General features: G+C 46.6%; 3 protein-coding genes across 7 annotated transcripts in view; 1 reads left to right on the top strand and 2 right to left on the bottom strand.

Annotated features, from left to right (window-relative positions):
* OSBPL9 (oxysterol binding protein like 9) overlaps positions 1-3,168 on the bottom strand; it is a 127,730-nt gene extending 124,562 nt beyond the window's left edge. For 2 of the 3 annotated variants that reach the window (XM_061632969.1, XM_061632970.1), the window contains exon 1: positions 2,936-3,168. In XM_061632969.1, coding sequence (XP_061488953.1) covers positions 2,936-3,046 — 111 coding nt within the window. In that variant the 5' untranslated portion in view covers positions 3,047-3,168. Of the gene's footprint in view, positions 1-607; positions 728-2,935 lie in introns of all 3 variants that reach the window. The other variant, XM_061632962.1, reaches the window with a different exon arrangement.
* A 70-nt stretch (positions 3,169-3,238) lies between these two features.
* Positions 3,239-22,867, bottom strand: LOC133387689 (uncharacterized). 3 transcript variants are annotated; one of them, XM_061632977.1, is made up of 10 exons: positions 22,577-22,867; positions 20,264-20,383; positions 19,282-19,686; positions 16,012-16,212; positions 12,773-12,945; positions 9,500-10,573; positions 7,172-7,291; positions 6,218-6,594; positions 3,890-4,009; positions 3,239-3,312 (listed from the first exon to the last, which is right to left on the bottom strand). In XM_061632977.1, exons 1-6 carry the CDS (start codon positions 22,653-22,655, stop codon positions 10,559-10,561), a joined length of 993 nt encoding a protein of 330 aa, XP_061488961.1. In that variant the 5' UTR covers positions 22,656-22,867; the 3' UTR covers positions 3,239-3,312; positions 3,890-4,009; positions 6,218-6,594; positions 7,172-7,291; positions 9,500-10,558. The 3 variants fall into 3 exon arrangements, with proteins under 3 accessions (XP_061488961.1, XP_061488962.1, XP_061488963.1); XM_061632978.1 differs by having other exon boundaries at positions 9,500-10,570; XM_061632979.1 differs by having other exon boundaries at positions 20,264-20,380.
* The window catches only part of LOC133387688 (calreticulin-like), a 43,881-nt gene continuing 40,007 nt past the window's right edge, over positions 19,298-23,171 (top strand). Inside the window, exon 1 of the mRNA XM_061632975.1 lies at positions 19,298-19,431. The gene's annotated coding sequence lies outside the window, so the exon portion shown is untranslated. The remainder of the gene's footprint in view (positions 19,432-23,171) is intronic.

The raw sequence follows: 23,171 nt of genomic DNA, 5'->3' as shown, positions 1-23,171 counted from the left end.
GAGGGAGGGACGGCTGGGCAAATAATCGTGCTAAGGAGAGAAAATGGAAATATTTGGAAAGTATAACGAAGTATTTCAGGCCGCCAGGATGGGCCTAGTGTTGACTGCATTTCTGCTTTGCACACGTTGACTTGGGAGAAAGCTTTGTTGAACTCTGTGGGGTTTCCTTTCAAGCATGAATAGAGTTTATTGCTTATTGCTTACAGCTCATAGGCCACCGCAAATACATGTTAACATCATATAAACAACAGAGACAACCCAATACAGACACCAGAAATTCTGCTAAAAACACATGAAAAGTTAAAAGTTAAAAAATAAGGCAGAAGTCTATACCAATGCAACCAGCAGTATATTTACAAGGATTGAGAGGGTAAAGACGCTGATGGCGGGGACTGTCTTTGGGTTTTAGCTCTAATTTTTGCTGCCGCAAGGGCAAACTTAGCGACTTGGCGTGATATAAAAGGGTCATTGCCCACAAGCAGGGTGCAAACCTGCTCAATGGGAGGCCTATCCTTAATGAAATTACTAATAGAGGATAAGAACTTAGCCCGGGGATCTTTGTAAAGGGGGCAACACAGCAAGTAATGAAAAATATCCTCCACATCACCTGAGTTGCATGGGCAGCAGCGAAGGTGAAATGGGATACGTCTATATCTCCCATCCAGAAGCGCAGAAGGCATTGATTGAAAGCGAAGGGCAGTGAATGCAGTTCTCAGCCATGGCGCTTCTAGGAAGGAGAGATAGGGCTCCAGTTTGAAGGATGTTTTGTATATTGAATACCAATGCGAAAAAGAAGAGTGTGAGGCAGAGACCAGGTCCCATCTTGATGCATAAAAAAGAATTCTGTCCCTCAGCCGAGCCCTTGCTCTAGGGGATACGTATGAGGGAGCAGTTTCAATGCTTATCCCATAAAAAGCTAAAATTAATTTGGTCCTTGCTAACCAATTTTCTTGCCCAGGATTCTGGAGTTGCTCAAGATAACATTTCTTTGGCAGCCTTGAGTCATCCATGGCCACCAATTTTAGCCAGAAGGAAGCAAGGGCTACATGAGCCAATGCTTCTAGAGAGTGTGAGCCAGTTTCCAGCCTCAAAAGGGCGGACGGCGCCCCTTTTGGAAGGGCCAGGATGTTTTGTAACTTCTCTAGGGATGGAATCCTCATGTAGCCCCAGATCTCGGCACCATAAAGGAGAGTTGGAATGAGTTTCTTTTTAACACCTCGACTGCAGGGGGGACAGCCTTTCCTCCTTTAAAATAGAAAAAACGGCACAGCGATTGGATGGAATAGGAAGTTTTTTAATTCATTGCTGTGATGTGTGGATTCCAGGATAGAGAAGAAGTAAAAGTGAGGCCCAAATATCTAAACTGGCGTAGTTGGAGAATGGGCCTGTCATTTAGTTTCCACACATGCTGTCTGGACTTTTTCCCAAAAGCTACCACCACAGTCTTGGAATGATTAATTTTGAGGTGTTCATTTCGACAATAGGAACCCAGAGAGGATAACAATCGCCTCATGCCCACCTGAGTGATGGAAATCAATGCTAGGTCGTCAGCATAAAGTAGTACTGACAACTTTGTATTTAAGATTTGAGGGGGGAAGAATTCCGGGCCCGCTAAAACATTAACAATGCCGTTGACATAAAGGTTGAAAAAGAGTGGCGCCAGCAAGCAACCTTGTCGGACGCCTCTCCCTGTGGGCACTGCCTCTGATAGGGCACCACTTGGGCCAACCCTAACCCTAAGGGACATATTAAAATGGAGTAGTTGTAGGAGGCAGAGGAGGCCGCGATCGATGTTTGTCCCCGTGAGTTTTTGCCAGAGTCTTGATCGGTCAATCAGATCAAATGCTGAAGAGAAGTCGACGAAGGTCACAAACAACTCTCTTCTCTTTTGAAGGGCATATTTCTGGATCAAATGCGCAAGAGTAAAGCAATGGTCTAAAGTAGACTTGCCCTTTGTAAAGCCCGCCTGTCCTTCTGCAATGCTCTTGTTCTCGAGGGCCCAGAGTTGTAACTTCCCTAACAGGTATTTGGAGTATAGTTTTGCAGCCACATCAATGAGGCTAATAGGCCTTATGTTACTGGTCTATCAAATATAGATCGTACGTGTCTTAATACAGAATACTTATTACGTATTGGGGACAGACAATAGAAGTTAGCTGTCTCACCATGCCGTTTGTAAGCAGTTGCAGAAAGTATTATACTAGTTAGATTTTGTGTCTGATTCTGCCAAACAACTTTTATGCTTCTAATTAATCCCCTGTGCTGTATAAAGTTCGATTATCAAGATGTCACCACCCTAGGAGACACAGTAACAAACTGACAAGACCATTATAAGCCCATCCTATGTTTATTCACTGATATCAATGGGACTTACTCTCAAACCAGAGTACACAGGATGGAGCCACCATCTGACGGTGGAAAGAAGTTACTGCCACCGTACATTTTATGATCTATTTCTACCCCAGAAGAGTGGAAGTTCCAAAACCATGCTAACGACTAGATTCTGTCCTCAAATGCGACACAACACCAGCCCTATCTGCCGTTCTGTATTACACAGAAGATCTATCGCCCATATCAAATGGAACCAATCCCTTTTCTCAAGTAGGAAGATACCAGCTTGCCCGCTCCAAGACCCCCAAGGCTTCTTCCCCAGCTCGTAAAGTAACGAGCGCTTAACGCTACCAGGCCCCTCGTCTCCCCCTCTACTTCAGTCGCCGTAAGTTAAACATTGCTCCACCTCACACCCCCTTCACATAAATCTTCTAACGCCACCATCCTATTGGCTAGCACCAGAATCTCTCCCATCCCTATTGGCTTCTCTACGACAATGACACTCCCTCTCAGAAACCCCTACCCCTGACAAGCGGGCAGCTTGACAGACCGCTCCCCCCCACCTCCTCCGTTTACCCGGCGCCTTCCCTCCCTCTATACACACCGTATAGTAGGAGAGCAGCCCTGCGTTGTAATCGAGCACGAACCAGCGATACTGCCAGCCTTTCATCAAGTTGGTCCATTTACTCAGCGGGCCCTCCATGATGGACGCCATCTTGAGAGCCGGTAAGATGCCAAACAGCCCACTTAAGCGAACGCTGATCGTGCGGGCGGAGGCTAAGACAGAGAAAGAGGAGGAGAAAGAGGGCGCGCGAGCGCCGTCAATGGGCGAGGTCTGAGTGAGGCAGCGCGAGATAAGTTGGAGAGAGGCGCCCGGCGCGGCAAGAAAAAACAACAACCTACGAGGGAGGAGATAAAGAGGGAGGGGGCGTGACTTGTATACGGACTCCGGAGGGAGGGACGGCTGGGCAAATAATCGCGCTAAGGAGAGAAAATGGAAATATTTGGAAAGTATAACGAAGTATTTCAGGCCGCCAGGATGGGCCTAGTGTTGACTGCATTTCTGCTTTGCACACGTTGACTTGGGAGAAAGCTTTGTTGAACTCTGTGGGGTTTCCTTTCAAGCATGAATAGAGTTTATTGCTTATTGCTTACAGCTCATAGGCCACCGCAAATACATGTTAACATCATATAAACAACAGAGACAACCCAATACAGACACCAGAAATTCTGCTAAAAACACATGAAAAGTTAAAAGTTAAAAAATAAGGCAGAAGTCTATACCAATGCAACCAGCAGTATATTTACAAGGATTGAGAGGGTAAAGACGCTGATGGCGGGGACTGTCTTTGGGTTTTAGCTCTAATTTTTGCTGCCGCAAGGGCAAACTTAGCGACTTGGCGTGATATAAAAGGGTCATTGCCCACAAGCAGGGTGCAAACCTGCTCAATGGGAGGCCTATCCTTAATGAAATTACTAATAGAGGATAAGAACTTAGCCCGGGGATCTTTGTAAAGGGGGCAACACAGCAAGTAATGAAAAATATCCTCCACATCACCTGAGTTGCATGGGCAGCAGCGAAGGTGAAATGGGATACGTCTATATCTCCCATCCAGAAGCGCAGAAGGCATTGATTGAAAGCGAAGGGCAGTGAATGCAGTTCTCAGCCATGGCGCTTCTAGGAAGGAGAGATAGGGCTCCAGTTTGAAGGATGTTTTGTATATTGAATACCAATGCGAAAAAGAAGAGTGTGAGGCAGAGACCAGGTCCCATCTTGATGCATAAAAAAGAATTCTGTCCCTCAGCCGAGCCCTTGCTCTAGGGGATACGTATGAGGGAGCAGTTTCAATGCTTATCCCATAAAAAGCTAAAATTAATTTGGTCCTTGCTAACCAATTTTCTTGCCCAGGATTCTGGAGTTGCTCAAGATAACATTTCTTTGGCAGCCTTGAGTCATCCATGGCCACCAATTTTAGCCAGAAGGAAGCAAGGGCTACATGAGCCAATGCTTCTAGAGAGTGTGAGCCAGTTTCCAGCCTCAAAAGGGCGGACGGCGCCCCTTTTGGAAGGGCCAGGATGTTTTGTAACTTCTCTAGGGATGGAATCCTCATGTAGCCCCAGATCTCGGCACCATAAAGGAGAGTTGGAATGAGTTTCTTTTTAACACCTCGACTGCAGGGGGGACAGCCTTTCCTCCTTTAAAATAGAAAAAACGGCACAGCGATTGGATGGAATAGGAAGTTTTTTAATTCATTGCTGTGATGTGTGGATTCCAGGATAGAGAAGAAGTAAAAGTGAGGCCCAAATATCTAAACTGGCGTAGTTGGAGAATGGGCCTGTCATTTAGTTTCCACACATGCTGTCTGGACTTTTTCCCAAAAGCTACCACCACAGTCTTGGAATGATTAATTTTGAGGTGTTCATTTCGACAATAGGAACCCAGAGAGGATAACAATCGCCTCATGCCCACCTGAGTGATGGAAATCAATGCTAGGTCGTCAGCATAAAGTAGTACTGACAACTTTGTATTTAAGATTTGAGGGGGGAAGAATTCCGGGCCCGCTAAAACATTAACAATGCCGTTGACATAAAGGTTGAAAAAGAGTGGCGCCAGCAAGCAACCTTGTCGGACGCCTCTCCCTGTGGGCACTGCCTCTGATAGGGCACCACTTGGGCCAACCCTAACCCTAAGGGACATATTAAAATGGAGTAGTTGTAGGAGGCAGAGGAGGCCGCGATCGATGTTTGTCCCCGTGAGTTTTTGCCAGAGTCTTGATCGGTCAATCAGATCAAATGCTGAAGAGAAGTCGACGAAGGTCACAAACAACTCTCTTCTCTTTTGAAGGGCATATTTCTGGATCAAATGCGCAAGAGTAAAGCAATGGTCTAAAGTAGACTTGCCCTTTGTAAAGCCCGCCTGTCCTTCTGCAATGCTCTTGTTCTCGAGGGCCCAGAGTTGTAACTTCCCTAACAGGTATTTGGAGTATAGTTTTGCAGCCACATCAATGAGGCTAATAGGCCTTATGTTACTGGTCTATCAAATATAGATCGTACGTGTCTTAATACAGAATACTTATTACGTATTGGGGACAGACAATAGAAGTTAGCTGTCTCACCATGCCGTTTGTAAGCAGTTGCAGAAAGTATTATACTAGTTAGATTTTGTGTCTGATTCTGCCAAACAACTTTTATGCTTCTAATTAATCCCCTGTGCTGTATAAAGTTCGATTATCAAGATGTCACCACCCTAGGAGACACAGTAACAAACTGACAAGACCATTATAAGCCCATCCTATGTTTATTCACTGATATCAATGGGACTTACTCTCAAACCAGAGTACACAGGATGGAGCCACCATCTGACGGTGGAAAGAAGTTACTGCCACCGTACATTTTATGATCTATTTCTACCCCAGAAGAGTGGAAGTTCCAAAACCATGCTAACGACTAGATTCTGTCCTCAAATGCGACACAACACCAGCCCTATCTGCCGTTCTGTATTACACAGAAGATCTATCGCCCATATCAAATGGAACCAATCCCTTTTCTCAAGTAGGAAGATACCAGCTTGCCCGCTCCAAGACCCCCAAGGCTTCTTCCCCAGCTCGTAAAGTAACGAGCGCTTAACGCTACCAGGCCCCTCGTCTCCCCCTCTACTTCAGTCGCCGTAAGTTAAACATTGCTCCACCTCACACCCCCTTCACATAAATCTTCTAACGCCACCATCCTATTGGCTAGCACCAGAATCTCTCCCATCCCTATTGGCTTCTCTACGACAATGACACTCCCTCTCAGAAACCCCTACCCCTGACAAGCGGGCAGCTTGACAGACCGCTCCCCCCCACCTCCTCCGTTTACCCGGCGCCTTCCCTCCCTCTATACACACCGTATAGTAGGAGAGCAGCCCTGCGTTGTAATCGAGCACGAACCAGCGATACTGCCAGCCTTTCATCAAGTTGGTCCATTTACTCAGCGGGCCCTCCATGATGGACGCCATCTTGAGAGCCGGTAAGATGCCAAACAGCCCACTTAAGCGAACGCTGATCGTGCGGGCGGAGGCTAAGACAGAGAAAGAGGAGGAGAAAGAGGGCGCGCGAGCGCCGTCAATGGGCGAGGTCTGAGTGAGGCAGCGCGAGATAAGTTGGAGAGAGGCGCCCGGCGCGGCAAGAAAAAACAACAACCTACGAGGGAGGAGATAAAGAGGGAGGGGGCGTGACTTGTATACGGACTCCGGAGGGAGGGACGGCTGGGCAAATAATCGCGCTAAGGAGAGAAAATGGAAATATTTGGAAAGTATAACGAAGTATTTCAGGCCGCCAGGATGGGCCTAGTGTTGACTGCATTTCTGCTTTGCACACGTTGACTTGGGAGAAAGCTTTGTTGAACTCTGTGGGGTTTCCTTTCAAGCATGAATAGAGTTTATTGCTTATTGCTTACAGCTCATAGGCCACCGCAAATACATGTTAACATCATATAAACAACAGAGACAACCCAATACAGACACCAGAAATTCTGCTAAAAACACATGAAAAGTTAAAAGTTAAAAAATAAGGCAGAAGTCTATACCAATGCAACCAGCAGTATATTTACAAGGATTGAGAGGGTAAAGACGCTGATGGCGGGGACTGTCTTTGGGTTTTAGCTCTAATTTTTGCTGCCGCAAGGGCAAACTTAGCGACTTGGCGTGATATAAAAGGGTCATTGCCCACAAGCAGGGTGCAAACCTGCTCAATGGGAGGCCTATCCTTAATGAAATTACTAATAGAGGATAAGAACTTAGCCCGGGGATCTTTGTAAAGGGGGCAACACAGCAAGTAATGAAAAATATCCTCCACATCACCTGAGTTGCATGGGCAGCAGCGAAGGTGAAATGGGATACGTCTATATCTCCCATCCAGAAGCGCAGAAGGCATTGATTGAAAGCGAAGGGCAGTGAATGCAGTTCTCAGCCATGGCGCTTCTAGGAAGGAGAGATAGGGCTCCAGTTTGAAGGATGTTTTGTATATTGAATACCAATGCGAAAAAGAAGAGTGTGAGGCAGAGACCAGGTCCCATCTTGATGCATAAAAAAGAATTCTGTCCCTCAGCCGAGCCCTTGCTCTAGGGGATACGTATGAGGGAGCAGTTTCAATGCTTATCCCATAAAAAGCTAAAATTAATTTGGTCCTTGCTAACCAATTTTCTTGCCCAGGATTCTGGAGTTGCTCAAGATAACATTTCTTTGGCAGCCTTGAGTCATCCATGGCCACCAATTTTAGCCAGAAGGAAGCAAGGGCTACATGAGCCAATGCTTCTAGAGAGTGTGAGCCAGTTTCCAGCCTCAAAAGGGCGGACGGCGCCCCTTTTGGAAGGGCCAGGATGTTTTGTAACTTCTCTAGGGATGGAATCCTCATGTAGCCCCAGATCTCGGCACCATAAAGGAGAGTTGGAATGAGTTTCTTTTTAACACCTCGACTGCAGGGGGGACAGCCTTTCCTCCTTTAAAATAGAAAAAACGGCACAGCGATTGGATGGAATAGGAAGTTTTTTAATTCATTGCTGTGATGTGTGGATTCCAGGATAGAGAAGAAGTAAAAGTGAGGCCCAAATATCTAAACTGGCGTAGTTGGAGAATGGGCCTGTCATTTAGTTTCCACACATGCTGTCTGGACTTTTTCCCAAAAGCTACCACCACAGTCTTGGAATGATTAATTTTGAGGTGTTCATTTCGACAATAGGAACCCAGAGAGGATAACAATCGCCTCATGCCCACCTGAGTGATGGAAATCAATGCTAGGTCGTCAGCATAAAGTAGTACTGACAACTTTGTATTTAAGATTTGAGGGGGGAAGAATTCCGGGCCCGCTAAAACATTAACAATGCCGTTGACATAAAGGTTGAAAAGGAGTGGCGCCAGCAAGCAACCTTGTCGGACGCCTCTCCCTGTGGGCACTGCCTCTGATAGGGCACCACTTGGGCCAACCCTAACCCTAAGGGACATATTAAAATGGAGTAGTTGTAGGAGGCAGAGGAGGCCGCGATCGATGTTTGTCCCCGTGAGTTTTTGCCAGAGTCTTGATCGGTCAATCAGATCAAATGCTGAAGAGAAGTCGACGAAGGTCACAAACAACTCTCTTCTCTTTTGAAGGGCATATTTCTGGATCAAATGCGCAAGAGTAAAGCAATGGTCTAAAGTAGACTTGCCCTTTGTAAAGCCCGCCTGTCCTTCTGCAATGCTCTTGTTCTCGAGGGCCCAGAGTTGTAACTTCCCTAACAGGTATTTGGAGTATAGTTTTGCAGCCACATCAATGAGGCTAATAGGCCTTATGTTACTGGTCTATCAAATATAGATCGTACGTGTCTTAATACAGAATACTTATTACGTATTGGGGACAGACAATAGAAGTTAGCTGTCTCACCATGCCGTTTGTAAGCAGTTGCAGAAAGTATTATACTAGTTAGATTTTGTGTCTGATTCTGCCAAACAACTTTTATGCTTCTAATTAATCCCCTGTGCTGTATAAAGTTCGATTATCAAGATGTCACCACCCTAGGAGACACAGTAACAAACTGACAAGACCATTATAAGCCCATCCTATGTTTATTCACTGATATCAATGGGACTTACTCTCAAACCAGAGTACACAGGATGGAGCCACCATCTGACGGTGGAAAGAAGTTACTGCCACCGTACATTTTATGATCTATTTCTACCCCAGAAGAGTGGAAGTTCCAAAACCATGCTAACGACTAGATTCTGTCCTCAAATGCGACACAACACCAGCCCTATCTGCCGTTCTGTATTACACAGAAGATCTATCGCCCATATCAAATGGAACCAATCCCTTTTCTCAAGTAGGAAGATACCAGCTTGCCCGCTCCAAGACCCCCAAGGCTTCTTCCCCAGCTCGTAAAGTAACGAGCGCTTAACGCTACCAGGCCCCTCGTCTCCCCCTCTACTTCAGTCGCCGTAAGTTAAACATTGCTCCACCTCACACCCCCTTCACATAAATCTTCTAACGCCACCATCCTATTGGCTAGCACCAGAATCTCTCCCATCCCTATTGGCTTCTCTACGACAATGACACTCCCTCTCAGAAACCCCTACCCCTGACAAGCGGGCAGCTTGACAGACCGCTCCCCCCCACCTCCTCCGTTTACCCGGCGCCTTCCCTCCCTCTATACACACCGTATAGTAGGAGAGCAGCCCTGCGTTGTAATCGAGCACGAACCAGCGATACTGCCAGCCTTTCATCAAGTTGGTCCATTTACTCAGCGGGCCCTCCATGATGGACGCCATCTTGAGAGCCGGTAAGATGCCAAACAGCCCACTTAAGCGAACGCTGATAGTGCGGGCGGAGGCTAAGACAGAGAAAGAGGAGGAGAAAGAGGGCGCGCGAGCGCCGTCAATGGGCGAGGTCTGAGTGAGGCAGCGCGAGATAAGTTGGAGAGAGGCGCCCGGCGCGGCAAGAAAAAACAACAACCTACGAGGGAGGAGATAAAGAGGGAGGGGGCGTGACTTGTATACGGACTCCGGAGGGAGGGACGGCTGGGCAAATAATCGCGCTAAGGAGAGAAAATGGAAGTATTTGGAAAGTATAACGAAGTATTTCAGGCCGCCAGGATGGGCCTAGTGTTGACTGCATTTCTGCTTTGCACAGGTTGACTTGGGAGAAAGCTTTGTTGAACTCTGTGGGGTTTCCTTTCAAGCATGAATAGAGTTTATTGCTTATTGCTTACAGCTCGTAGGCCACCGCAAATACATGTTAACATCATATAAACAACAGAGACAACCCAATACAGACACCAGAAATTCTGCTAAAAACACATGAAAAGTTAAAAGTTAAAAAATAAGGCAGAAGTCTATACCAATGCAACCAGCAGTATATTTACAAGGATTGAGAGGGTAAAGACGCTGATGGCGGGGACTGTCTTTGGGTTTTAGCTCTAATTTTTGCTGCCGCAAGGGCAAACTTAGCGACTTGGCGTGATATAAAAGGGTCATTGCCCACAAGCAGGGTGCAAACCTGCTCAATGGGAGGCCTATCCTTAATGAAATTACTAATAGAGGATAAGAACTTAGCCTGGGGATCTTTGTAAAGGGGGCAACACAGCAAGTAATGAAAAATATCCTCCACATCACCTGAGTTGCATGGGCAGCAGCGAAGGTGAAATGGGATACGTCTATATCTCCCATCCAGAAGCGCAGAAGGCATTGATTGAAAGCGAAGGGCAGTGAATGCAGTTCTCAGCCATGGCGCTTCTAGGAAGGAGAGATAGGGCTCCAGTTTGAAGGATGTTTTGTATATTGAATACCAATGCGAAAAAGAAGAGTGTGAGGCAGAGACCAGGTCCCATCTTGATGCATAAAAAAGAATTCTGTCCCTCAGCCGAGCCCTTGCTCTAGGGGATACGTATGAGGGAGCAGTTTCAATGCTTATCCCATAAAAAGCTAAAATTAATTTTCCAATTTTCTTGCCCAGGATTCTGGAGTTGCTCAAGATAACATTTCTTTGGCAGCCTTGAGTCATCCATGACCACCAATTTTAGCCAGAAGGAAGCAAGGGCTACATGAGCCAATGCTTCTAGAGAGTGTGAGCCAGTTTCCAGCCTCAAAAGGGCGGACGGCGCCCCTTTTGGAAGGGCCAGGATCCTTCGAATAAAGGCGTTTTGTAACTTCTCTAGGGATGGAATCCTCATGTAGCCCCAGATCTCGGCACCATAAAGGAGAGTTGGAATGAGTTTCTTTTGGAACACCTCGACTGCAGGGGGGACAGCCTTTCCACCTTTAAAATAGAAAAAACGGCACAGCGATTGGATGGAATAGGAAGTTTTTTAATTCATTGCTGTGATGTGTGGATTCCAGGATAGAGAAAAAGTAAAAGTGAGGCCCAAATATCTAAACTGGCGTAGTTGGAGAATGGGCCTATCATTTAGTTTCCACACATGCTGTTTGGACTTTTTCCCCAAAACTACCACCACAGTCTTGGAATGATTAATTTTGAGGTGTTCATTTCGACAATAGGAACCCAGAGAGGATAACAATCGCCTCATGCCCACCTGAGTGATGGAAATCAATGCTAGGTCATCAGCATAAAGTAGTACTGACAACTTTGTATTTAAGATTTGAGGGGGGAAGAATTCCGGCCCCGCTAAAACATTAACAATGCCGTTGACATAAAGGTTGAAAAGGAGTGGCGCCAGCAAGCAACCTTGTCGGACGCCTCTCCCTGTGGGCACTGCCTCTGATAGGGCACCACTTGGGCCAACCCTAACCCTAAGGGACGTATTAAAATGGAGTAGTTGTAGGAGGCAGAGGAGGCGGCGATCGATGTTTGTCCCCGTGAGTTTTTGCCAGAGTCTCGATCGGTCAATCAGATCAAATGCTGAAGAGAAGTCGACGAAGGTCACAAACAACTCTCTTCTCTTTTGAAGGGCATATTTCTGGATCAAATGCGCAAGAGTAAAGCAATGGTCTAAAGTAGACTTGCCCTTTGTAAAGCCCGCCTGTTCTTCTGCAATGCCCTTGTTCTTGAGGGCCCAGAGTTGTAACTTCCCTAACAGGTATTTGGAGTATAGTTTTGCAGCCACATCAATGAGGCTAATAGGCCTTATGTTACTGGTCTATCAAATATAGATCGTACGTGTCTTAATACAGAATAGTTATTACGTATTGGGGACAGACAATAGAAGTTAGCTGTCTCACCATGCCGTTTGTAAGCAGTTGCAGAAAGTACTATACTAGTTAGATTTTGTGTCTGATTCTGCCAAACAACTTTTATGCTTCTAATTAATCCCCTGTGCTGTATAAAGTTCGATTATCAAGTTGTCACCACCCTAGGAGACACAGTAACAAACTGACAAGACCATTATAAGCCCATCCTATGTTTATTCACTGATATCAATGGGACTTACTCTCAAACCAGAGTACACAGGATGGAGCCACCATCTGACGGTGGAAAGAAGTTACTGCCACCGTACATTTTATGATCTATTTCTACCCCAGAAGAGTGGAAGTTCCAAAACCATGCTAACGACTAGATTCTGTCCTCAAATGCGACACAACACCAGCCCTATCTGCCGTTCTGTATTACACAGAAGATCTATCGCCCATATCAAATGGAACCAATCCCTTTTCTCAAGTAGGAAGATACCAGCTTGCCTGCTCCAAGACCCCCAAGGCTTCTTCCCCAGCTCGTAAAGTAACGCTACCAGGCCCCTCGTCTCCCCCTCTACTTCAGTCGCCGTAAGTTAAACATTGCTCCACCTCACACCCCCTTCACATAAATCTTCTAATGCCACCATCCTATTGGCTAGCACCAGAATCTCTCCCATCCCTATTGGCTTCTCTACGACAATGACACTCCCTCTCAGAAACCCCTACCCCTGACAAGCGGGCAGTTTGACAGACCGTTCCCCCCCACCTCCATTTACCCGGCGCTGTCCCTCCCTCTATACACACCGTATAGTAGGAGAGCAGCCCTGCGTTGTAATCGAGCACGAACCAGCGATACTGCCAGCCTTTCATCAAGTTGGTCCATTTACTCAGCGGGCCCTCCATGATGGACGCTATCTTGAGAGCCGGTAAGATGCCAAACAGCCCACTTAAGCGAACGCTGATCGTGCGGGCGGAGGCTAAGACAGAGAAAGAGGAGGAGAAAGAGGGCGCGCGAGCGCCGTCAATGGGCGAGGTCTGAGTGAGGCAGCACGAGATAAGTTGGAGAGAGGCGCCCGGCGCGGCAAGAAAAAACAACAACCTACGAGGGAGGAGATAAAGAGGGAGGGGGCGTGACTTGTATATGGACTCCGGAGGGAGGGACGGCTGGGCAAATAATCGCGCTAAGGAGAGAAAATGGAAATATTTGGAAAGTATAACGAAGTATTTCAGGCCGCCAGGATGGGCCTAGTGTTGACTGCATTTCTGCTTTGCACACGTTGACTTGGGAGAAAGCTTTGTTGAACTCTGTGGGGTTTCCTTTCAAGCATGAATAGAGTTTATTGCTTATTGCTTACAGCTCGTAGGCCACCGCAAATACATGTTAACATCATATAAACAACAGAGACAACCCAATACAGACACCAGAAATTCTGCTAAAAACACATGAAAAGTTAAAAGTTAAAAAATAAGGCAGAAGTCTATACCAATGCAACCAGCAGTATATTTACAAGGATTGAGAGGGTAAAGACGCTGATGGCGGGGACTGTCTTTGGGTTTTAGCTCTAATTTTTGCTGCCGCAAGGGCAAACTTAGCGACTTGGCGTGATATAAAAGGGTCATTGCCCACAAGCAGGGTGCAAACCTGCTCAATGGGAGGCCTATCCTTAATGAAATTACTAATAGAGGATAAGAACTTAGCCCGGGGATCTTTGTAAAGGGGGCAACACAGCAAGTAATGAAAAATATCCTCCACATCACCTGAGTTGCATGGGCAGCAGCGAAGGTGAAATGGGATACGTCTATATCTCCCATCCAGAAGCGCAGAAGGCATTGATTGAAAGCGAAGGGCAGTGAATGCAGTTCTCAACCATGGCGCTTCTAGGAAGGAGAGATAGGGCTCCAGTTTGAAGGATGTTTTGTATATTGAATACCAATGCGAAAAAGAAGAGTGTGAGGCAGAGACCAGGTCCCATCTTGATGCATAAAAAAGAATTCTGTCCCTCAGCCGAGCCCTTGCTCTAGGGGATACGTATGAGGGAGCAGTTTCAATGCTTATCCCATAAAAAGCTAAAATTAATTTGGTCCTTGCTAACCAATTTTCTTGCCCAGGATTCTGGAGTTGCTCAAGATAACATTTCTTTGGCAGCCTTGAGTCATCCATGGCCACCAATTTTAGCCAGAAGGAAGCAAGGGCTACATGAGCCAATGCTTCTAGAGAGTGTGAGCCAGTTTCCAGCCTCAAAAGGGCGGACGGCGCCCCTTTTGGAAGGGCCAGGATGTTTTGTAACTTCTCTAGGGATGGAATCCTCATGTAGCCCCAGATCTCGGCACCATAAAGGAGAGTTGGAATGAGTTTCTTTTGGAACACCTCGACTGCAGGGGGGACAGCCTTTCCACCTTTAAAATAGAAAAAACGGCACAGCGATTGGATGGAATAGGAAGTTTTTTAATTCATTGCTGTGATGTGTGGATTCCAGGATAGAGAAAAAGTAAAAGTGAGGCCCAAATATCTAAACTGGCGTAGTTGGAGAATGGGCCTATCATTTAGTTTCCACACATGCTGTTTGGACTTTTTCCCCAAAACTACCACCACAGTCTTGGAATGATTAATTTTGAGGTGTTCATTTCGACAATAGGAACCCAGAGAGGATAACAATCGCCTCATGCCCACCTGAGTGATGGAAATCAATGCTAGGTCATCAGCATAAAGTAGTACTGACAACTTTGTATTTAAGATTTGAGGGGGGAAGAATTCCGGCCCCGCTAAAACATTAACAATGCCGTTGACATAAAGGTTGAAAAGGAGTGGCGCCAGCAAGCAACCTTGTCGGACGCCTCTCCCTGTGGGCACTGCCTCTGATAGGGCACCACTTGGGCCAACCCTAACCCTAAGGGACGTATTAAAATGGAGTAGTTGTAGGAGGCAGAGGAGGCGGCGATCGATGTTTGTCCCCGTGAGTTTTTGCCAGAGTCTCGATCGGTCAATCAGATCAAATGCTGAAGAGAAGTCGACGAAGGTCACAAACAACTCTCTTCTCTTTTGAAGGGCATATTTCTGGATCAAATGCGCAAGAGTAAAGCAATGGTCTAAAGTAGACTTGCCCTTTGTAAAGCCCGCCTGTTCTTCTGCAATGCTCTTGTTCTCGAGGGCCCAGAGTTGTAACTTCCCTAACAGGTATTTGGAGTATAGTTTTGCAGCCACATCAATGAGGCTAATAGGCCTTATGTTACTGGTCTATCAAATATAGATCGTACGTGTCTTAATACAGAATACTTATTACGTATTGGGGACAGACAATAGAAGTTAGCTGTCTCACCATGCCGTTTGTAAGCAGTTGCAGAAAGTACTATACTAGTTAGATTTTGTGTCTGATTCTGCCAAACAACTTTTATGCTTCTAATTAATCCCTTGTGCTGTATAAAGTTCGATTATCAAGATGTCACCACCCTAGGAGACACAGTAACAAACTGACAAGACCATTATAAGCCCATCCTATGTTTATTCACTGATATCAATGGGACTTACTCTCAAACCAGAGTACACAGGATGGAGCCACCATCTGACGGTGGAAAGAAGTTACTGCCACCGTACATTTTATGATCTATTTCTACCCCAGAAGAGTGGAAGTTCCAAAACCATGCTAACGACTAGATTCTGTCCTCAAATGCGACACAACACCAGCCCTATCTGCCGTTCTGTATTACACAGAAGATCTATCGCCCATATCAAATGGAACCAATCCCTTTTCTCAAGTAGGAAGATACCAGCTTGCCCGCTCCAAGACCCCCAAGGCTTCTTCCCCAGCTCGTAAAGTAACGCTACCAGGCCCCTCGTCTCCCCCTCTACTTCAGTCGCGTAAGTTAAACATTGCTCCACCTCACACCCCCTTCACATAAATCGTCTAACGCCACCATCCTATTGGCTAGCACCAGAATCTCTCCCATCCCTATTGGCTTCTCTACGACAATGACACTCCCTCTCAGAAACCCCTACCCCTGACAAGCGGGCAGCTTGACAGACGTTCCCCCCCACCTCCATTTACCCGGCGCCGTCCCTCCCTCTATACACACGGTATAGTAGGAGAGCAGCCCTGCGTTGTAATCGAGCACGAACCAGCGATACTGCCAGCCTTTCATCAAGTTGGTCCATTTACTCAGCGGGCCCTCCATGATGGACGCTATCTTGAGAGCCGGTAAGATGCCAAACAGCCCACTTAAGCGAACGCTGATCGTGCGGGCGGAGGCTAAGACAGAGAAAGAGGAGGAGAAAGAGGGCGCGCGAGCGCCGTCAATGGGCGAGGTCTGAGTGAGGCAGCACGAGATAAGTTGGAGAGAGGCGCCCGGCGCGGCAAGAAAAAACAACAACCTACGACGGAGGAGATAAAGAGGGAGGGGGGCGTGACTTGTATACGGATTCCGGAGGGAGGGACGGCTGGGCAAATAATCGCGCTAAGGAGAGAAAATGGAAATATTTGGAAAGTATAACGAAGTATTTCAGGCCGCCAGGATGGGCCTAGTGTTGACTGCATTTCTGCTTTGCACACGTTGACTTGGGAGAAAGCTTTGTTGAACTCTGTGGGGTTTCCTTTCAAGCATGAATAGAGTTTATTGCTTATTGCTTACAGCTCGTAGGCCACCGCAAATACATGTTAACATCATATAAACAACAGAGACAACCCAATACAGACACCAGAAATTCTGCTAAAAACACATGAAAAGTTAAAAGTTAAAAAATAAGGCAGAAGTCTATACCAATGCAACCAGCAGTATATTTACAAGGATTGAGAGGGTAAAGACGCTGATGGCGGGGACTGTCTTTGGGTTTTAGCTCTAATTTTTGCTGCCGCAAGGGCAAACTTAGCGACTTGGCGTGATATAAAAGGGTCATTGCCCACAAGCAGGGTGCAAACCTGCTCAATGGGAGGCCTATCCTTAATGAAATTACTAATAGAGGATAAGAACTTAGCCCGGGGATCTTTGTAAAGGGGGCAACACAGCAAGTAATGAAAAATATCCTCCACATCACCTGAGTTGCATGGGCAGCAGTGAAGGTGAAATGGGATACGTCTATATCTCCCATCCAGAAGCGCAGAAGGCATTGATTGAAAGCGAAGGGCAGTGAATGCAGTTCTCAGCCATGGCGCTTCTAGGAAGGAGAGATAGGGCTCCAGTTTGAAGGATGTTTTGTATATTGAATACCAATGCGAAAAAGAAGAGTGTGAGGCAGAGACCAGGTCCCATCTTGATGCATAAAAAAGAATTCTGTCCCTCAGCCGAGCCCTTGCTCTAGGGGATACGTATGAGGGAGCAGTTTCAATGCTTATCCCATAAAAAGCTAAAATTAATTTGGTCCTTGCTAACCAATTTTCTTGCCCAGGATTCTGGAGTTGCTCAAGATAACATTTCTTTGGCAGCCTTGAGTCATCCATGGCCACCAATTTTAGCCAGAAGGAAGCAAGGGCTACATGAGCCAATGCTTCTAGAGAGTGTGAGCCAGTTTCCAGCCTCAAAAGGGCGGACGGCGCCCCTTTTGGAAGGGCCAGGATGTTTTGTAACTTCTCTAGGGATGGAATCCTCATGTAGCCCCAGATGTCGGCACCATAAAGGAGAGTTGGAATGAGTTTCTTTTGGAACACCTCGACTGCAGGGGGGACAGCCTTTCCACCTTTAAAATAGAAAAAACGGCACAGCGATTGGATGGAATAGGAAGTTTTTTAATTCATTGCTGTGATGTGTGGATTCCAGGATAGAGAAAAAGTAAAAGTGAGGCCCAAATATCTAAACTGGCGTAGTTGGAGAATGGGCCTATCATTTAGTTTCCACACATGCTGTTTGGACTTTTTCCCCAAAACTACCACCACAGTCTTGGAATGATTAATTTTGAGGTGTTCATTTCGACAATAGGAACCCAGAGAGGATAACAATCGCCTCATGCCCACCTGAGTGATGGAAATCAATGCTAGGTCATCAGCATAAAGTAGTACTGACAACTTTGTATTTAAGATTTGAGGGGGGAAGAATTCCGGCCCCGCTAAAACATTAACAATGCCGTTGACATAAAGGTTGAAAAGGAGTGGCGCCAGCAAGCAACCTTGTCGGACGCCTCTCCCTGTGGGCACTGCCTCTGATAGGGCACCACTTGGGCCAACCCTAACCCTAAGGGACGTATTAAAATGGAGTAGTTGTAGGAGGCAGAGGAGGCGGCGATCGATGTTTGTCCCCGTGAGTTTTTGCCAGAGTCTCGATCGGTCAATCAGATCAAATGCTGAAGAGAAGTCGACGAAGGTCACAAACAACTCTCTTCTCTTTTGAAGGGCATATTTCTGGATCAAATGCGCAAGAGTAAAGCAATGGTCTAAAGTAGACTTGCCCTTTGTAAAGCCCGCCTGTTCTTCTGCAATGCTCTTGTTCTCGAGGGCCCAGAGTTGTAACTTCCCTAACAGGTATTTGGAGTATAGTTTTGCAGCCACATCAATGAGGCTAATAGGCCTTATGTTACTGGTCTATCAAATATAGATCGTACGTGTCTTAATACAGAATACTTATTACGTATTGGGGACAGACAATAGAAGTTAGCTGTCTCACCATGCCGTTTGTAAGCAGTTGCAGAAAGTACTATACTAGTTAGATTTTGTGTCTGATTCTGCCAAACAACTTTTATGCTTCTAATTAATCCCCTGTGCTGTATAAAGTTCGATTATCAAGATGTCACCACCCTAGGAGACACAGTAACAAACTGACAAGACCATTATAAGCCCATCCTATGTTTATTCCCTGATATCAATGGGACTTACTCTCAAACCAGAGTACACAGGATGGAGCCACCATCTGACGGTGGAAAGAAGTTACTGCCACCGTACATTTTATGATCTATTTCTACCCCAGAAGAGTGGAAGTTCCAAAACCATGCTAACGACTAGATTCTGTCCTCAAATGCGACACAACACCAGCCCTATCTGCCGTTCTGTACTACACAGAAGATCTATCGCCCATATCAAATGGAACCAATCCCTTTTCTCAAGTAGGAAGATACCAGCTTGCCCGCTCCAAGACCCCCAAGGCTTCTTCCCCAGCTCGTAAAGTAACGCTACCAGGCCCCTCGTCTCCCCCTCTACTTCAGTCGCCGTAAGTTAAACATTGCTCCACCTCACACCCCCTTCACATAAATCGTCTAACGCCACCATCCTATTGGCTAGCACCAGAATCTCTCCCATCCGTATTGGCTTCTCTACGACAATGACACTCCCTCTCAGAAACCCCTACCCCTGACAAGCGGGCAGCTTGACAGACCGTTCCCCCCCACCTCCATTTACCCGGCGCCGTCCCTCCCTCTATACACACGGTATAGTAGGAGAGCAGCCCTGCGTTGTAATCGAGCACGAACCAGCGATACTGCCAGCCTTTCATCAAGTTGGTCCATTTACTCAGCGGGCCCTCCATGATGGACGCTATCTTGAGAGCCGGTAAGATGCCAAACAGCCCACTTAAGCGAACGCTGATCGTGCGGGCGGAGGCTAAGACAGAGAAAGAGGAGGAGAAAGAGGGCGCGCGAGCGCCGTCAATGGGCGAGGTCTGAGTGAGGCAGCGCGAGATAAGTTGGAGAGAGGCGCCCGGCGCGGCAAGAAAAAACAACAACCTACGAGGGAGGAGATAAAGAGGGAGGGGGCGTGACTTGTATACGGACTCCGGAGGGAGGGACGGCTGGGCAAATAATCGCGCTAAGGAGAGAAAATGGAAATATTTGGAAAGTATAACGAAGTATTTCAGGCCGCCAGGATGGGCCTAGTGTTGACTGCATTTCTGCTTTGCACACGTTGACTTGGGAGAAAGCTTTGTTGAACTCTGTGGGGTTTCCTTTCAACCATGAATAGAGTTTATTGCTTATTGCTTACAGCTCATAGGCCACCGCAAATACATGTTAACATCATATAAACAACAGAGACAACCCAATACAGACACCAGAAATTCTGCTAAAAACACATGAAAAGTTAAAAGTTAAAAAATAAGGCAGAAGTCTATACCAATGCAACCAGCAGTATATTTACAAGGATTGAGAGGGTAAAGACGCTGATGGCGGGGACTGTCTTTGGGTTTTAGCTCTAATTTTTGCTGCCGCAAGGGCAAACTTAGTGACTTGGCGTGATATAAAAGGGTCATTGCCCACAAGCAGGGTGCAAACCTGCTCAATGGGAGGCCTATCCTTAATGAAATTACTAATAGAGGATAAGAACTTAGCCCGGGGATCTTTGTAAAGGGGGAAACACAGCAAGTAATGAAAAATATCCTCCACATCACCTGAGTTGCATGGGCAGCAGCGAAGGTGAAATGGGATACGTCTATATCTCCCATCCAGAAGCGCAGAAGGCATTGATTGAAAGCGAAGGGCAGTGAATGCAGTTCTCAGCCATGGCGCTTCTAGGAAGGAGAGATAGGGCTCCAGTTTGAAAGATGTTTTGTATATTGAATACCAATGCGAAAAAGAAGAGTGTGAGGCAGAGACCAGGTCCCATCTTGATGCATAAAAAAGAATTCTGTCCCTCAGCCGAGCCCTTGCTCTAGGGGATACGTATGAGGGAGCAGTTTCAATGCTTATCCCATAAAAAGCTAAAATTAATTTGGTCCTTGCTAACCAATTTTCTTGCCCAGGATTCTGGAGTTGCTCAAGATAACATTTCTTTGGCAGCCTTGAGTCATCCATAGCCAGAAGGAAGCAAGGGCTACATGAGCCAATGCTTCTAGAGAGTGTGAGCCAGTTTCCAGCCTCAAAAGGGCGGACGGCGCCCCTTTTGGAAGGGCCAGGATCCTTCGAATAAAGGCGTTTTGTAACTTCTCTAGGGATGGAATCCTCATGTAGCCCCAGATTTCGGCACCATAAAGGAGAGTTGGAATGAGTTTCTTTTGGAACACCTCGACTGCAGGGGGGACAGCCTTTCCACCTTTAAAATAGAAAAAACGGCACAGCGATTGGATGGAATAGGAAGTTTTTTAATTCATTGCTGTGATTTGTGGATTCCAGGATAGAGAAGAAGTAAAAGTGAGGCCCAAATATCTAAACTGGCATAGTTGGAGAATGGGCCTATCATTTAGTTTCCACACATGCTGTTTGGACTTTTTCCCAAAAACTACCACCACAGTCTTGGAATGATTAATTTTGAGGTGTTCATTTCGACAATAGGAACCCAGAGAGGATAACAATCGCCTCATGCCCACCTGAGTGATGGAAATCAATGCTAGGTCATCAGCATAAAGTAGTACTGACAACTTTGTATTTAAGATTTGAGGGGGGAAGAATTCCGGGCCCGCTAAAACATTAACAATGCCGATGACATAAAGGTTGAAAAGGAGTGGCGCCAGCAAGCAACCTTGTCGGACGCCTCTCCCTGTGGGCACTGCCTCTGATAGGGCACCACTTGGGCCAACCCTAACCCTAAGGGACGTATTAAAATGGAGTAGTTGTAGGAGGCAGAGGAGGCGGCGATCGATGTTTGTCCCCGTGAGTTTTTGCCAGAGTCTTGATCGGTCAATCAGATCAAATGCTGAAGAGAAGTCGACGAAGGTCACAAACAACCCTCTTCTCTTTTGAAGGGCATATTTCTGGATCAAATGCGCAAGAGTAAAGCAATGGTCTAAAGTAGACTTGCCCTTTGTAAACCCCGCCTGTTCCTCTGCAATGCTCTTGTTCTCGAGGGCCCAGAGTTGTAACTTCCCTAACAGGTATTTGGAGTATAGTTTTGCAGCCACATCAATGAGGCTAATAGGCCTTATGTTACTGGTCTATCAAATATAGATCGTACGTGTCTTAATACAGAATACTTATTACGTATTGGGGACAGACAATAGAAGTTAGCTGTCTCACCATGCCGTTTGTAAGCAGTTGCAGAAAGTACTATACTAGTTAGATTTTGTGTCTGATTCTGCCAAACAACTTTTATGCTAATTAATCCCCTGTGCTGTATAAAGTTCGATTATCAAGATGTCACCACCCTAGGAGACACAGTAACAAACTGACAAGACCATTATAAGCCCATCCTATGTTTATTCACTGATATCAATGGGACTTACTCTCAAACCAGAGTACACAGGATGGAGCCACCATCTGACGGTGGAAAGAAGTTACTGCCACCGTACATTTTATGATCTATTTCTACCCCAGAAGAGTGGAAGTTCCAAAACCATGCTAACGACTAGATTCTGTCCTCAAATGCGACACAACACCAGCCCTATCTGCCGTTCTGTATTACACAGAAGATCTATCGCCCATATCAAATGGAACCAATCCCTTTTCTCAAGCAGGAAGATACCAGCTTGCCTGCTCCAAGACCCCCAAGGCTTCTTCCCCAGCTCGTAAAGTAACGCTACCAGGCCCCTCGTCTCCCCCTCTACTTCAGTCGCGTAAGTTAAACATTGCTCCACCTCACACCCCCTTCACATAAATCTTCTAACGCCACCATCCTATTGGCTAGCACCAGAATCTCTCCCATCCCTATTGGCTTCTCTACGACAATGACACTCCCTCTCAGAAACCCCTACCCCTGACAAGCGGGCAGCTTGACAGACCGTTCCCCCCCATCTCCATTTACCCGGCGCCGTCCCTCCCTCTATACACACCGTATAGTAGGAGAGCAGCCCTGCGTTGTAATCGAGCACGAACCAGCGATACTGCCAGCCTTTCATCAAGTTGGTCCATTTACTCAGCGGGCCCTCCATGATGGACGCCATCTTGAGAGCCGGTAAGATGCCAAACAGCCCACTTAAGCGAACGCTGATCGTGCGGGCGGAGGCTAAGACAGAGAAAGAGGAGGAGAAAGAGGGCGCGCGAGCGCCGTCAATGGGCGAGGTCTGAGTGAGGCAGCGCGAGATAAGTTGGAGAGAGGCGCCCGGTGCGGCAAGAAAAAACAACAACCTACGAGGGAGGAGATAAAGAGGGAGGGGGCGTGACTTGTATACGGACTCCGGAGGGAGGGACGGCTGGGCAAATAATCGCGCTAAGGAGAGAAAATGGAAATATTTGGAAAGTATAACGAAGTATTTCAGGCCGCCAGGATGGGCCTAGTGTTGACTGCATTTCTGCTTTGCACACGTTGACTTGGGAGAAAGCTTTGTTGAACTCTGTGGGGTTTCCTTTCAAGCATGAATAGAGTTTATTGCTTATTGCTTACAGCTCATAGGCCACCGCAAATACATGTTAACATCATATAAACAA

This window comes from Rhineura floridana, chromosome 6, assembly GCF_030035675.1.
Source record: "Rhineura floridana isolate rRhiFlo1 chromosome 6, rRhiFlo1.hap2, whole genome shotgun sequence".
Classification (NCBI taxonomy): Eukaryota; Metazoa; Chordata; class Lepidosauria; order Squamata; family Rhineuridae; genus Rhineura; species Rhineura floridana.
The sequence above is the reverse complement of the archived record's forward strand: the minus strand, read 5'-3'. Positions and strand labels throughout refer to the sequence as shown.

Excerpts from the sequence above, each read along its gene's own strand:
- LOC133387689 (XM_061632977.1), bottom strand. The coding sequence starts at position 22,655 with ATGGACCAACTTGATGAAAGGCTGGCAGTATCGCTGGTTCGTGCTCGA. Across the intron at positions 20,384-22,576 it reads GGCTGCTCTCCTACTATACG|AAGCGCCATGGCTGAGAACT; the intron begins GTGTGTATAGAG and ends TCTCCTTCCTAG. Across the intron at positions 12,946-16,011 it reads AGAGGGAGGGACGGCGCCGG|CCTCCGCCCGCACGATCAGC; the intron begins GTAAATGGAGGT and ends TCTCTGTCTTAG.